Source organism: Metopolophium dirhodum, chromosome 2, assembly GCF_019925205.1.
Source record: "Metopolophium dirhodum isolate CAU chromosome 2, ASM1992520v1, whole genome shotgun sequence".
Lineage (NCBI taxonomy): Eukaryota > Metazoa > Arthropoda > Insecta > Hemiptera > Aphididae > Metopolophium > Metopolophium dirhodum.
In genome coordinates, this window is record NC_083561.1 from 1,460,919 (window position 1) to 1,477,112 (window position 16,194).

Below are 16,194 nucleotides of genomic sequence, written 5' to 3' on the forward strand. Positions count from 1 at the left end.
ACTGCCACCATCGTAGTTACCGAGAAAACTTTGTTTTGAAACAGCTTTTGGCGAAACTGATAAATGACAGTGTTGTTTGACGTTTGTCTTTTAAAACGGTTTTAAGCGCACTAATGCAATATTATTCACTTTTCCCCTCGAGATCTCTCGTCGGTGATAACTGAAATATTTTGAAAATCAAATTAGGTGTCTTACTGCAAGCTGTTGCTATCATACGTCATATTCATATTAGACCATCTTTACTGAAATAATAATATATTTTATTTATGTTAACCACATATTATATTATCGCGATTTTCCGCAGCACTATAATTATTGAAACCTTTGAATAAAATTACACGAATCAAAGTATATAATTACAAACAATAATATGAATAATGAATTCGCCTTTTAATTTAGTATATCATTGAAATATCACATAGGTACTACCTATATGGCTATATACAATCAAGCACGCAAACTAGCAATCTCAACCTTTATAATACATAAACCTATATACCTATATTTAACATATAAAAAAACTTAAATTTTTTTTTTTTAAAAGCTCCTTTTCTTTTAACTACTTATACAATAATAATTACATATTATAATATTCGCTTAAATACAACTACTATAGGAAAGCGTGAGCGTGTGCTTAACAAGAACACGCCAGAAACTATGTAGTTGACATTTAGTTTTCGGTCCAATTTAAATAACCATACCAATTGAATATTCAAGTTTTAAATAAGCGTATTGAAATACATTTGAATGTAATTGAACAAATTTCAGTTGATTTATGATTGTATATAATAATTATGAAATATGAATATAGATTTTCATGAAAATTACAGAGTATTTATTATGACTGGTGTATATAATATAAATATAGGTATTATATGGTAACAATGTAACGTGCATAAAAAAAGACTTGAATTCAATATCCGAGATCTTATTCGACGGATAAGCTTAGGCCTATAATGTTCTCCTCCGTGTTTAGTTAAAATTTAAAATAATAATAATTTAATACGCGTTATTGTATATTATACCGATCTATACGATTGAGTCTATAAGCATTTTTTTCCTCGAGACGTTTCGCGTGAATTTCAATAATACAATATCGAACAATATCCAATACCTAAGAAGAACGCACAAATATCTATAAGTATAGTAGGTGGTATATGACGATAAAAACCGGCCTTAATAAGCTACGTCATCATACATGCAAAACAATACGTTTCAATACACATACATAATGTAGGTACACTGATACCTATATATAGTATATTATTTATTGTATATACATAATATAATCGATTAAAATTTGTTGCAGGTAAAACGTATACAATGATCGGATCGCCGGAAGACCCACAAACGTACGGGATCATACCGTGCGCCATATCGTGGCTTTTCAAAGGCATACAGGAGCAAAAGGCGAGGACAGGGGCGCGTTTTTCGGTCCGCGTATCCGCCGTAGAAGTGTCCGGACCCGCAAGTCCCGTTAAAGACCTGCTGGCCGGCCAATCCAACGGTAATTACACTTATATATATTATATACCGTATATACCACACACACACCCCTACGTATGGTTTCCCATAATATTGTGTGCTAAATACAGGGCCCATTTAGACTTTAGAAAACCGCCTCTCGGTCCAAAAGTGATAACATCGCGCGCGCCGGAACCCTCAAAACGACAGGGCCACATTGTATATATATATATGTACATATTAAGCTCTTGCAACGTGCGCCGTGTATAATGTACCTATATATATATACGAGCATGCACACGTTAAATCCAATCCCGCGACGGCAAAAATCCCTCAGAATTTTAATGTCTGGATTATCGGTAAATGGTATTATACCGCGGATACCGCGCATATACCATGTATGCGTATGTATATATATATATATATATAAATATTATATAAGCGTGGTGCGCGTGTACAAGAGGGGTAGAGTCGGTGTTTTTTTTTTATTTTTTTTTTTATCGCTCAGATGGCGTTCAGAGGGGACGCCGCCGTGGCTGCCGATATAGAAACGGCAAAGGTTGTTTAAAAATTTCGGGTTAGGGATAAAAACTGTTGAAAACAGCCTGAAAAAAAAAAAGAAATAGTAATCCTTACGTTAAAGAGCGCGATGGGGGAAAAGAAGTAACACGGATTTACGCCCTTTTTTAAGCGTTTTCCGCGAGATAAGCTTTTCGCCGCAGTCGTTTTGACTGCCATTTGATTATTATACGATTTATACGTCGATACGGGTTTTTATAGTTCAAAACGCCCACCCTGTATAATTTATAATATATACGTATATATATATATATACTATATATTGGGTTTGGTTTAAAGAAAACATCAGAGTCCCGGCGGGTAAATCAACTTTGTTTGGTTTGTTTTTTTTTTTCAATCCTTTTTCCACCTCCACCGCTAATACGCACAATCTGTATACATTTCAATCCATCACTATAACGCCGTCGAAAACTTTTGAATTACAAAACGTCACGAACGCTGTCTCGGCAATAAATTATTTAAGTAATGCACAGTGTTGAAGCGTAATAAACACACACACGTACTTAACGAAAAAAAAAAAAAAAATAGTTGTTCATCAACTTAATTTTATTATTCTAGACGAATAGGTAATTAGTTATTCCCGCACATTTATTTACAAGCCAGCAAAGTCTCTCGAAAGTATAATAATTACAATACCTATATAGTGATATACATAAAAATATATATTTTTTTTTTTATGACGTTAAACGTACTCTGAACACGCGACTGCCGTTGCAGGTTTCTATTCGTGCCTGCGATGCCTGTTTAATAACATTTTATACAATATAATAATATGATATTATGTGTCTGGAGTAGGTACTGAAATAATTTAAATGAGAAAACATAATAAAAGCCATTGTGTTTTTATTGCCGAAATCGATAGGTGCTCCAAAACGGCGGTTTGTCTCTGTAAACCGAATAATATAACAATGTATAACATTTATAAATTACTATATAGTGCATATTATGCGTTTAAGAAGATCGTAGAAGTGATTTTGAGAAATTTTGAAACACTCGCAAGAATTTGAATAACTGGGATGACACAAAAAGCAATACACGGAGTACCGCAGTGTGATTTGTGCGTTATTTTATGGGTTACAGAAAATAAAAATTGATATGATTTTTTCATTAGCACCGTGATTTTAATATACATTGTTATAGGCACTTCTAATTCTACTTACAAGTTATACTAGTATATTATTATATGAAAATAATCAGTGTCTCTCAAAATATTGTCATGTAATATATATTTATAATATTATATTATAGTTTTATTGTTGTATACGTTTGTTAATATTAATCTATGGATTTTATTTTGTACGTATAAATACATCAAAGAGTCTCGTTCCTTATTAAACGAAAAAATGTTTTATACTGATTAGTAACTTTCGAAACAATCCTTCCTAGAACTTATATACATATTACCTATGTATCAGCCGATTAAGACAACAACAGTTAAAGAATGTTAACAAATGTAAGATCAAACAAGTTATATTGAACGATTTCTATTATTATTTGTATTGTATATTTTTTTTCCTACAAAGACGAAATGAACAATAACGTGATTTTCTCATAGACAATTATAATAATAATTATAATATGCAACATCTATTATGATATTGTAAGATAACATGTAGAACGGGCTAAATATTTTTTAATCATCGAAATATGCTCGAACGTCAAAATATATCGTATTTATTTTTCCTAAGAACGCATCATAGATCGACGAACGTCCTAATTTTCTACGCTGCCTAGTCAATAGCTATATATTATATAATATCATACAATGTTCAAACTTAAAATTCCTCTCTCGCTCTCGTATTATTATATGAGCTGACCGGTTTCCGAAGCGTCTTGGGGCTGTGCCGCAGCCAAGTCGCGGTCACATCTCGCGAATAACGGCCGTACAGGTACTGCTGAATCACCGGCAGTTTTAGTATTGCGAATTATGCGTATACACGGGTAGGCAAAATATATTATGTGTGTGTGAGTGGTGCAGTGACGACGGCGGCGGCGGACTTCTCACGTGCGATCGTGTGATATGAATATATGATGGTAATAATAATATTCTCGTGCGAGATACGTATCGCGTAGGTATTGATAAATTATACATGCGGCGTGTGTGCATCAAACTCGTGGAAAGTCTCGATATGGTCTCATATGGCGCATGGTCCGCATATAGCGTATATAATAATAATAATATGGGTTATACCCGCGGAGGGGTATGATGTGCATACAGGGTGGGCCGGCACCGTCGCGGTGTTCTGCCGTAGGTGCTTGAAGGACGCGCGGGAAAAACGGAAAGCCGTGCGGGGCACCCTGTGCACGCCGCGTAATGAGATATTGACGGAGGCGCCGCCGCCGAAATATATTATATATATACATTATTATACAGGTATCTTCGCACAGTATTATACGCGACTCTCCGGCGCGAGGGTCTCGCAGAATCCGAAAGTTTCTACATACGCACACGCACGCACCACACACGAGCGCATAATATTCAAACAGTCCGGGAGGACTTTTAACCGAGTTTCTTCGCGTACTACAATATAATACAATATTATATAGGTAGGTGGGCATACGTGTCGGAGGTCCATCGCTTTTGATTAGCGTCTGCATCCCGCGCTCGTCTCCCCAGCTCCACCACCTCGTCGTCACCTCGCCCGCGAGACACACCGTCGCACGATATAATATATCATAATATTATCATTACACGAGCACCGCGACAGCAGCTGTTTGCAGCACCTCGTACGGTGCGCATAATAACAGCAACAACACTGCGCGCGTATACTACGACCGTGGTGGGTACTGCACGGCGAAAAGCGGTCCGAGAGGATTATAAATAAGCCGCGATGTGCGAGCTGCAAATAAATAATAATCTTACTTTGTCGCGTCGACAGACGTCGCGGCAGCGGCGATGAACACGACGGCGACGAATGCGAACACGGCGCGGACGAGACGTTTTTATTAAAAAGTTTTCCGTGTGCGCAGTGAGCCTCCTCCCCGGCAGACAGACTCGACGTGACCGAACGGCGTGTATTAATCTTGATTTAACGCGCACTCGCTGCAGCTGCTACGCCACCGGTGTATAATAATATTATTATGTAGGCACCTATACGTGTTCCAAAGGCCCTTTGAGAAATCCTCCTATTCGCGTGAGTCGCCTCTGCCCCGACCGTTTTAATAATAATATGCGTATTGTAGTCACAGAGACGTCTTAATGGTAAGGGGGTTATGGGGGGGAGGGGGCGAAGGCGACAGACCCCCCCCCTCCAATATTTGGCAGCTTTTAAAAAAAAACTTTATTTTATAATTAATTTTTCTTTAATTTAATGAAATGTGTACCTATACAGTCTCAATCGGCAGTTGAAACGACAGTATAATATTCATAATCTCTTAAGGGACGCAAAATATTGTATTGTCTCAGTCACGAATTAATATGTACAGGATATGGAACGACACCTCGCTATCGATGTTAATTTGAAGTTGGAATGTTCTTAATTTCAAATTAGACTATATTAGCGCTCTCACAGTTTTCTATTGATCAATCACGGTCGATATAATATGCATATCCATCCTAATTCATGAATAGTACCAAAACTATCCACCGTCGATTACCCATCGAAATGAGTCAAATCTTAAGAAACTCAAGTCATCGACTTATAAGGTTTTATTCCGTATCCTGTATATATTTATTCGTGGTCTCAATCTACCTATAACGGATTTTGTGTAATAACAAATTGTAGGTACCTACGTTCTGACAAGAATCTGTTTTAGTATGTTGTTATTAAATATTAGAGTAATTGCCATCAATTTTAAAGGGTAAGCGTAAAAATATTATTTAGGCAACACATGGGATATTTTTAATATTTGGATTTTTATAACAAGTTGTTAAAGCATTAAAAAATAAAATATTAAAAATTAAAACCTATACGTATACGGTTCTAAATAATATTCTTACTTTCAAATTTCATAACCATACAAGTCCTACTATGATATTAAAAAAAAAAATAAAAAATAGCAGAGGGCCTTTGTATAACTGGATCACTTTGGATGTATGAAAAAAATGTGCCAGGATAATAGTAGGTATGTTATGCATCATTAGTAAGACAGGGACATCAACACGTCATATTATACCTACTATACTTCCTTGTTGAAACACAGATAGGTACTCTTAAAAATAAAACATATGTATATAATCATATATTTTTTTAATAAGCAATTTAAAACAATAACATGACGTTTTGCGGTCTCTCGAGTTTTTTGTCTTCGTCTAGCCACACACTTTCGTCGGAGACCCTCCTCTACCCAACCCACAGTTAATACTCGTACTGTGCCCTTTTGCCCGCTCGAACTTACACGCTCGGCCCATTAATGTGCCGCTAACGAGATAATATTCTCGCGTTGTTTTCATTAAGCGCGCGTGCACCGAAATCTGCTGAAAGTCGCTGAACATAATAATTATGATACCTTACCTACCATGTGATATGTATAACACGTCATATGATACATTATTATCATTATGTAATGTAATAATAAACGGCGGTGACGACAGCAAATCTCGAAACCCTTATTTACTCGCGCGACTTTTGATTAGGCCGCCGGCACTCGTTTCAATATAATAATAATAATATGTGCGTACATCATATGGTTTTCAACCCTTAGCCCGCCTCGTTATTTTTTGCGCCAAGACTAATATAATATTATGTACAGTCAAGAAATGCCTTTTTTTTTTTTAATTATCCCACTGTTTACTTATATATTATTATTAAAGCGGCTGTACAAAAGTGACAACATTTTTTATATTTTATTTCACAGCGGTAGGTGTATTATAATGCCTACTAATAAAACGGTATAATAACGTGTAAATAAGTTATGCGAGCACTATAATAAAATGAACCCTATCAAAATCCAATTAATATTTAAATTTCTATAACATAAAGCTATCCACGCCGTTTAATTAAAAATGAAATAAAATCATAAAAATTAGTTATTTAATGTTTTTTTTTTTTTGCACGCGCGTAATAAATATTAATACTTAAATAAGAAGACCATAAATACACGGCGAAAATTTGAGATTTTAATTCTTAAATATTTTTAATTAGAGGATAGAACCAATTTTAACATAGTATAATATGAATTTGAAATTTGAATGCGTATATATTACGTCTTCGTTTACTCAATCAATCATACCAATAAGTTTATAATCATTTTTAACTCAATGCATATATTATATAATATTTCAATAGTATCACAGTCAGTTAGTCAATACCGCTATATTATTTCTTAGAAATAACTTAATCGATAAAATAATATTTACACAAATAGTATAGTCATTCACAAATGTAGAAAAGTAAAAAATCCATTACCATTGTATAGTTTACGAATATTTTTTGCATGTTAAAATATATTGAGTAAACCCCAAAAATTGTATACAGTGAATGTATATGTATGCGATTTATGTATTTATATACGTGCGAGAACACACACGCACACACACACACACACACATATGTGTGCGTGTGTTATTTTTAATGTATATTAGCGAGGATATAGTACATAATATGTTATACGTCTTCCATAATATCTTTAAACTTTTTCCGACGGAATACGAATATGGTAATACACCGTACGTGACAGTGTACGCGTCCGGGGTTCGTGACTCGTACGAGTTTACAACATAATAATAATAATAATAATTGGGGAGAGACCGCATTCATATCGGATATATGACATTATTATTATCATACACCGTATTATAATGCTATACCGCCTACGTTTCGCTCGTGACTGAATAAAATGTTAAAAAAAAAAAAATAATAATGAAATTTACAGACGGCGAAGACAATTTGCCAGGCCCCGGAGTGTACTTAAGGGGTGAGGACCCCGTGTTGGGCACACCGATGCAACACTACAGCGAGCTGCGAGCGCAGACCATCGAGAAAGCTGCGTACTATTTGGACGTGGCGCTCAACGTGCGGAATTCCTCCCCAGAGTCGCACATGTTGTACACTTTGAACGTATACCAATACACCGTACCGACCGGTTCGTCAGCAGGTAACGATGATTTTATAAATAATTTTTTTTCTCAAGAAATCGTTTTATAATTGTGTTGATATGAAAAAAAAAAAAAAAAATACAAAAGACTATCTGTTGATTTTTTAAAAAACCAATTATTAAGTTGTGGTTTTATAGTTGTTCAAGCACATACTGTCTTAAGCGAATCGCTTACGAAAGATTTTATTCTGCGATGTTTGACAAATACATTTTAAATATAGTATACGCCTGCTATATACCAATATGGTATTACAACAAAATCACGTTTATAATGATTAGAATTTGAACGTTAAAAATAATTTATTTTTGTCTGTCGGTATGTTAAAAATAATTTACTACATACTTTTTATACTGGACAAGAAAATTTACCAACTTTTTTCATGAAAACTATTTTTAAATTAAATAACATAATATTAAATCTGTTTTGTGTAACTTTTGCTTTGGTCAAGTTCTTAAAAAAGTTATTTCATTAAAAATTGCGATGATACTTATATACAGGGACTTACATTGTATAAAAAATTTAATTTCTTGTTTCGTTATGATTTTGGGATGAAGAAAACATATTAAAACAATATGCATAAAAGTATAAAACTAAATTGTATTTCAAAGCCGCACTATCTAAATATAATATTTATATTAAATTTGGTGGTTTGTGTTATATTTTTTTTATAAATATTATGTTCTTAAACTATTATATTAAAAAAGATTTGTTAATTTATAGTCGCTGGAGGTCGAAGTCGGTTGCATCTTTTGGATTTAGGCAGTTGCGAAAGAAGCAAGTCTTCCGGCGGATTGACACTTTCCGGTTTGGGAAACGTACTGCTGGCCATATTTAACGGTCAAAAACATCTACCGCACAGGTTTGTGGTAACCCGAAAATCGCGTGGTTTTACGCGGTCTATTCTGTTATATTTAAAATCATAACTTTCTGGCTGGAGGCTTAGCCTGTATATAATACGTGGGAGACAAAAATATAATAACAAAACATCGTCCCCGAAGATATAATGTATTATATCCCAAAATCCTAATATAAGTGAGATATTGCCTCCGAGGGTGGACGGCAGTTCGATAATAATAAAAGGCGTACGTCACGTGGTGGTTTCATATTATAAGGTCGGCGGGGTGACGAAAGTTTCGCTAAGATATTAGGCTATTAGAGTGAAATCCACGGAAAGATTTCCCCTCCGGATAAACCCTCATATAGTGCGCGTTTATTTCATATATATACGGGCTTTTATATGTATTCGTTCCAAATCAGAAACACAGGGCCTTACCTTAAACTTTAAAGGGTCGAGACGTTTTTATTGTGCATAAACCCACCCAGAATATAATATAAGCTACCGGCTACCGGCACACAGTTAACGAATAAAATATTTATTTTTGTTTCGTTTCGTGTTTGTAGAGAACAAAAACTCACTCAACTCTTGAAAGAATGTTTGAACTCGTTGACGTGCCACGCGGCAATGATCGCTCACGTATCGCCGGCCGCTCAACAGTACACGGAAACTTTGTCCGCCGTACAGCTGGCTTCCCGGATACATCGGATGCGCCGACGGCGGTTTAAGGTACCTATATATACCTAAACGTATAATTTAATATTAATAAATAATAATAATATATTAATACGAATAAAGGTAGATTAATTGTTTTTTACGGATATCATTCGCAGAGTTGCTCGACATCGACTACCTCATACTTACTGTAATTAACGTCGGAAATCTCGGTTTTTTTTTTAGTTTGTTGGCGTGGCCAGCGGCTGCGGGACTTCCGGGGACACCGATCCAAAAATTCAAAACGGCGTGGGGTCGACCGAAGTGGAACCTTCCAGCAGCGAACAGTCGGCCGACACGGTGATCTACGTCGGGCCCAGCGAGGAGACGGACGGCGAACACCCACCCGTCCACATACCCAGCCTGTCGGCGGTGGAAAACCGCTGTCACCCGTTGAACAAATTGCTCCGGGAACCCGGACAGAGCAAGTCGACGCCGTCGTCGCCACAGCGGTCGGTGCCGATCAGCGCCGCGGCCAGAGCGCCCGCGGCCAAGGCGGCTGCCAAACCCAACGGCGTGTGCAGCGCACGGTCGTCGCCGGTCCGAAATCCGCGGACTTCGTCGGTCCGGAAAGAAAGGCCAGAGGAGAGGTGGATCGACGGGCCGCGCATATCCAAGAGCCGCGCGCACGGCGCCAGGGCGCTGTTGATGTCGAAAAACGACGACGGGAAAACGGCCGGCGAGACGTGGATAGACGGTCCGATGCACGGGGCCGGTAGCCAGCACGCCAACGTTTACGGGTTCATGGACTACCACAAGAAGAATATGATTAAAAAATGGGTGGAACACCAAGTGTACCAGGTTACAGACAAACAGAACAGACACCGTGCGGCGGAGACCAAAGAGTACACGACGTTTAAAACGGACGAATTGGGCCCCAGGGGGCGGGCCAGCGGTCAAGAAGAAAACGGCGACGATGAGCCCAAGTGCGATCAGATGTCCGTGGCCACCAGATCTGTAATCGAAAACAGCCACCAAGTCAGCAGAGGTAACATATTATAATATTATATCATGTATAAGTACCTCCTGTATTGGTCATTTTTATTTTTTATTTTTTTTTAAACGAATTAGTCAACCGTTTGACTAGACTTTAAATTTTTAACGATATTTATTAGTAACTAGGTATTCTTTATTTGTTAACTTTTTATTCAGTTTTTGTGATTATGAATTGAAAATTCTAAACACATTTTCATGTAAGACGTCCTTATAAGGGAGGTTAATCGCATTCCGTATAAAATATTTCAAAAACTTCATTGGTTTTTTTAGTGGTGTCCATTGAACGACTCCGTGGATCAAATTCTGACGAATACAACGAAGAAGACGAAGAAATCGAACTGGAAATCGTCGAAGTCGAAGAACTCGACGAACCCGTCCCGACTCAAGACAGTTGCTTACAGGTACCAAAAAACACTAAAAGACGCACTAATTGATTCGACGTTATTATATTATTTTGTTTTCTAAATCGTTCGTGTCTGATATAGGTGACGGAAGAGGACATCGCGTTTTGTATGGGAGAACTGGAAAATCCGTTGCCGGAAGTCGATCAGGAAGAACATCCGTTGAGAATACTCAGTCAAGAAAATATGACTGTGGTGTCTACATTTACGGGTACGCGCTTGTAATTTTTCATCCCCTACCCACATGTGTTTATTTTTAGTCAATAATTTGACATTTTATTATTTTTTTTCGTAGACTCACTGTCGGTCGCCAACGATCTCGATAGGGTGTTTTCGAGACCGGGTGGCAATTCTTTTAGGCAATTCAACCATCACAGACTTCAGTCGGCGCCGCAACACGAACAAAAATCGTCGAAAGGTATGCGCGCAAACTTCAAAATACATAATACTTTAAACAACATCGATTATTAATTATTATTACGTTAAAATAATTTCTCTAACTAATGTGCTCTATACCCGCACCAGATCAATTTCGATACGAACAACTGTCTCGATTACACGAGCTGTACAACGGCAAAGTCGGCGTACCCAAACACGTTCCTAACAATTTCAACCACTCGTCCACGTTACCTACCCGCATGCAATCCGCCTCGCTGTCGGACGTTTTCAAAAACGGCACCACGGAAAGCCCGTCCATGAATAACGATTTCACCCATCCGTCGAACGATTTTGATAACAACAGCATCGCCAGCGAACCCGCTTACTTGTTGGTGAGTACGCCTATATATATATCGCACATCGTATATCGGGTGATCAATTATTTAACGCAAGACGCTCTCGTTCATTTAAAAACTATCAACGATTTTGAAAATAATTTTATTTACATATTTGAAAACAACTAAAAAAAGTTTTTTATTTTTAAAGTTCACAATTTTTAAAAAAAATTAACAGTAACAACATGCGCAATTTCAATTTCTTATTTCAAAGTAGAATATCTTTTTGGAGTACTTCGCGATGCACAAAAATCGAATTTTGGAAGAGAAGTTTATACGATTTATAATATAGTGTTTAAAGTTTCGATGAGCGGAGTGTAGAGGTACAGGATTTGAAAAACGTTAGTCCGCTATAATTCTGCTCGTCTAAACTTTGAATTGGTAGTATAGGTACCTACCAATAAGTTTGAAGTATAATGTACTAATAATTTATTAGTAATAAACTATACTTGTTCAAAATTTTGTTTTATAGATCGAAAAAGGCACCTACTCTGAATAAAAGTCTGTTATTAAAAATATATTATGTTATCAATAAAAAGAGAATATTTTTTCAAAAATCGATGAAAATTTGTTTCAATAAATGTTGTTTTGTAACGATTTACAATTATATTTAACCTTATAGTTTTCTAAATGAATGCGTATTTTTCGTTAAATGGACCACTCCATACCTATGCACACTTATAATATAACTGCAGTGTGCAATGTGAATGGTGAACGGTTTTTTGACGGTTAATTGACGTTCCTATTTCAGAACGATAATAGTCAATTTTGTCATAACTGTCGAATGAATTTGACGAGCACCGATGACTTGACTAGCAACCTGTGGATGCACTACGGAGAACTGCACACGCTCAGTCGTTTTCACTCGTTCAAACACGTGTGAGTGTCACATTAATTACGTTTTATCGAAACGTCTTTTTAGGTAACACGCCCTATTATATTATAATAATCTCTTCGATTTCAGTAGTAAAAATATATCGAGCCTTAGACATCCGGACGGCGCGTCCAATCCAAATTTACAGTCTGAAACGTGCCGGGAGCCCGGAAATGGTGCTGAGGAATCCAAGGACAAGAAAAGTCAAGGCAGCGACGAAGGGGACATCGAAGAAGTACCGTACCCACCGCCTTTGCAATCAGAACTCTTGTCGTTGAGCAGAGACGGGTGAGTGTCGCGGCGTACGCTGCTGCAGTGGCGGGGCGCGGGATTCTGAGTTTTGTTGACACTTTTTTCTTTTCGTCCGTATAGGTTGGACAGCAAAACCAGAGTGCAATCCGTGTTGAACGGGTTCACGCCTTATTCGGGCAGGTTGAACCACAATTATTCATTGAACACCAACAACGGCAAGTCTCACGACCCAGGAGGGAACAACGGTAATAATCCGTCGATCGATATATTATATAATCTTATTATCGTGTTCGCGTCCGATCTGGCGCGCGCCCGACCTGAACGCAATAAAAAAAACGTATGTTTAACATGTCTATATATATATATAGGTCATCGGTTGAAAAACGACCACAACGTCTGGAACGGTGGTAGGACCCGGTTCGAAGACATCAAACAGCTGAAGGAGTTCAACTTGACAAGCAACAAATTGTTCAGCCAACGGTGGTTTGCAGACAAACAGTAAGCGATGACAACCGCAGTACTATGCTCATATACTTATTATATCGATGCGGCTAATAGAAGCCATATTATAAAAAGTTGTACTTATAATATGTCTTATTTTTTCAATGAAATCGTCTTACGAGTTTATGTATTATTATGAGTGGTGTCGATTCTATCATTCTAACACTAAGCCTTAAACCAGTATTTTCTACATAATATTTCGAGTAATACATTTACGTCTGTTCGAATCCAGAAAACAATAATTTTAGTGCACAAATAAAAAATATAATAACATGTTCTAAAAATTAAGAAATAGCTACCTAATAAATGTACATATTTTTAAATATTTATGTTGACGTAAACATAAAACGCACACATATAAACTGTCATAGAACCTGTTATTTCCGCCGTGAACAAAAATACGTTTCAATTATCACAAATCCGCTATAATGAGATACAGATTACAGGAAAATAAAAACTTTAAATGTAGTAGGTAATGTAACGAACTATGCCTGTACAACCTACTAAATTAATAAACTCACCTGTATACAATTTTGTATGATGAAATAAATTCACAGATACCTAAAAACGAAAAAATCGGGGAACTCGCTCTGCTGTAGACAATCTGGTACAGCCCTACTCAGGTGTCGAGTGTATCTCGTCATTGATTAGTTCACTGTAGTTAATGTATTAAATTTGTCTTCGATGATAAATCATAAATCATTGAGTACAGATTCCGAGCGAAGCTGTCAGCCTATATTACTATATAAGGATATATTATTTTTATTGTATATTTATAATGCTACGCTATAGTAAACACGGTAGGTTGATGTGGTTGAACTAATTTTTGCCAAAAACAAATCGCATTCGCATAAGTTGCATGGTAAATATTATAATATTACTACGGCTGTCGCCAACTTATAAGTACAAAATACTGACGTGCGATGTACCGTGGAACGTTGTGAATAGATTCACACATAAAAAATTAAAACTAATCCAAATATGTCGAATGATTAGATCATTTTTACTTATCGAAAGTGATAAATCACACGAATGAAACACATCGTTGTAAAATCTCAGAATTTAAAATACGAGTTTCAAAAAGTCAATCAGTTAACTGGTCTTCTGTAAAAATATTTGGTAATGTTTTTGTAACGTATACAATACTTTCGGCCATCAAATTATACAGAGACTACGTAGTGTCGTTACACGTATTATACGAGCGCGTACGTCGCGTTTATTGTACCATTACCGTACCTATACCAATAGCAGGTGGCGTTAAGTGCTCCCATAGTAATACTATGATTTTTTTGTCATGTTTTAGAAACCCGAGAGCGAAGAATCTGAACGAAACTGGCAACAGCAATACTGCGGCCACCCATCAGAACAGCAAGTGTGATAGCTAGGAGACGGGATGGCACGTGTACAGTCAAATCAATTTGATATAATATAATATAGAAAAAGAGATTTTTTGTTCGTTTTTACAAAGTATAGTATAATAATATTATACATCATAATATATTATTATATTATTATTATATTATACGCGTGAACAGAGCATAATATAAATAATATTAGTACTCGGAGCGAGTTTAAAATTATATTATTCTTTACATTTTACACGTTATCAGATTTTTTATGGATGTTAGACGCGTAAAAAGTAAATACGTATAGTGTATACATATATAATAAAAAATATTATATTTTTAATAAGCACGTAAACTGCTGTGCTGCCGCCGCCATCGTTGATGACGACGTTGTGCATTAGACTCGGGTTGTCACGGCGCACAACACGCGACGTTTCGTTACGATTTTTTAGGAGAACCGATAAAAAAATGTTTTTAAAAAAAAACCCCAAAACTCGCACGCACCGAGTAAGATATTCTACTAATTATTTATTATTATTATTATTATTATTATATTATATTGAATTAGAGACTCCTTAGATTTTTGTTTTTTCTTTACTACATGATTATTGATGTATTATAATATTTATATATATATGATGGCTATATACATACTTACTTATTGTTTGAAAAATATTTTGTACATATCATTATTTTTCTCATTTGTTACTGTTTTTTTTTTTTTTTTAAATGTATTTATTATTTTTTTTTTTTGAAGACAATATTATAGAGTTGTACAACATAATATGCCTAATTATGTAATAATATAAAAAAAATAAAACGATTACGTCGAAATAACGTATTCCATATTTACGCATAATGTGCCGCAGATGAGTTGTAGGTACCTCAGCAATATTATAATATTATGTACCCGTGCCCGATACAACAGGTGCCGTTACTGCGGTCGAAGATAATAATATTTTAATGTAACGTTTTACGACAAAATCCCAACACACGCGATGTCTGTCGATCTCTTCAAGATCGTCGTTGCCTACGGATAAAAAATATACTGACGACGGACCGTATTACTGCGTTTGCAGTCTTCGGGTTATGACGGTTGTATGCCGTACCACGGTATTTGGTAGGTATAATCGTAGAATACAATAACATTTTTGATATAATATTATTATCAAGGCTGGGCAAGTCAATGATTTTTTTTAACTCGGTTAAGTTAAGTTCATTTGCACCAATAACAAAAAGTTAAAAGTTAATTTAACTATAGGTTAACTCAGTTAAGTTAAAAGTTAATTTAACTATAGGTTAACTCAGTTAAGTTAAAAGTTAATACATACTTTTTGTTAACTTTTTATTGAGTTAAAGGGAAAAGTTAATTTGTTTATAAAACGCTAGCGTACTTCATTTTTTCCAACACAAAACTAAATT

At 36.0% G+C, this 16,194-nt stretch overlaps 1 protein-coding gene across 4 annotated transcripts in view; it reads left to right on the plus strand.

Annotated features, from left to right (window-relative positions):
• The window catches only part of LOC132939802 (kinesin-like protein CG14535), a 183,573-nt gene extending 167,975 nt beyond the window's left edge, over positions 1–15,598 (plus strand). For 3 of the 4 annotated variants that reach the window (XM_061007179.1, XM_061007180.1, XM_061007183.1), the window contains 14 exons: positions 1,310–1,507; positions 7,858–8,079; positions 8,801–8,939; positions 9,482–9,644; positions 9,816–10,617; positions 10,896–11,026; positions 11,111–11,237; positions 11,322–11,444; positions 11,552–11,796; positions 12,551–12,678; positions 12,764–12,961; positions 13,046–13,170; positions 13,294–13,423; positions 14,730–15,598. In XM_061007179.1, coding sequence (XP_060863162.1) covers positions 1,310–1,507; positions 7,858–8,079; positions 8,801–8,939; positions 9,482–9,644; positions 9,816–10,617; positions 10,896–11,026; positions 11,111–11,237; positions 11,322–11,444; positions 11,552–11,796; positions 12,551–12,678; positions 12,764–12,961; positions 13,046–13,170; positions 13,294–13,423; positions 14,730–14,811 — 2,813 coding nt within the window. In that variant the 3' untranslated portion in view covers positions 14,812–15,598. The remainder of the gene's footprint in view (positions 1–1,309; positions 1,508–7,857; positions 8,080–8,800; positions 8,940–9,481; positions 9,645–9,815; positions 10,618–10,895; positions 11,027–11,110; positions 11,238–11,321; positions 11,445–11,551; positions 11,797–12,550; positions 12,679–12,763; positions 12,962–13,045; positions 13,171–13,293; positions 13,424–14,729) is intronic. The other variant, XM_061007181.1, reaches the window with a different exon arrangement.
• The last annotated feature ends 596 nt before the right edge of the window (positions 15,599–16,194 follow it).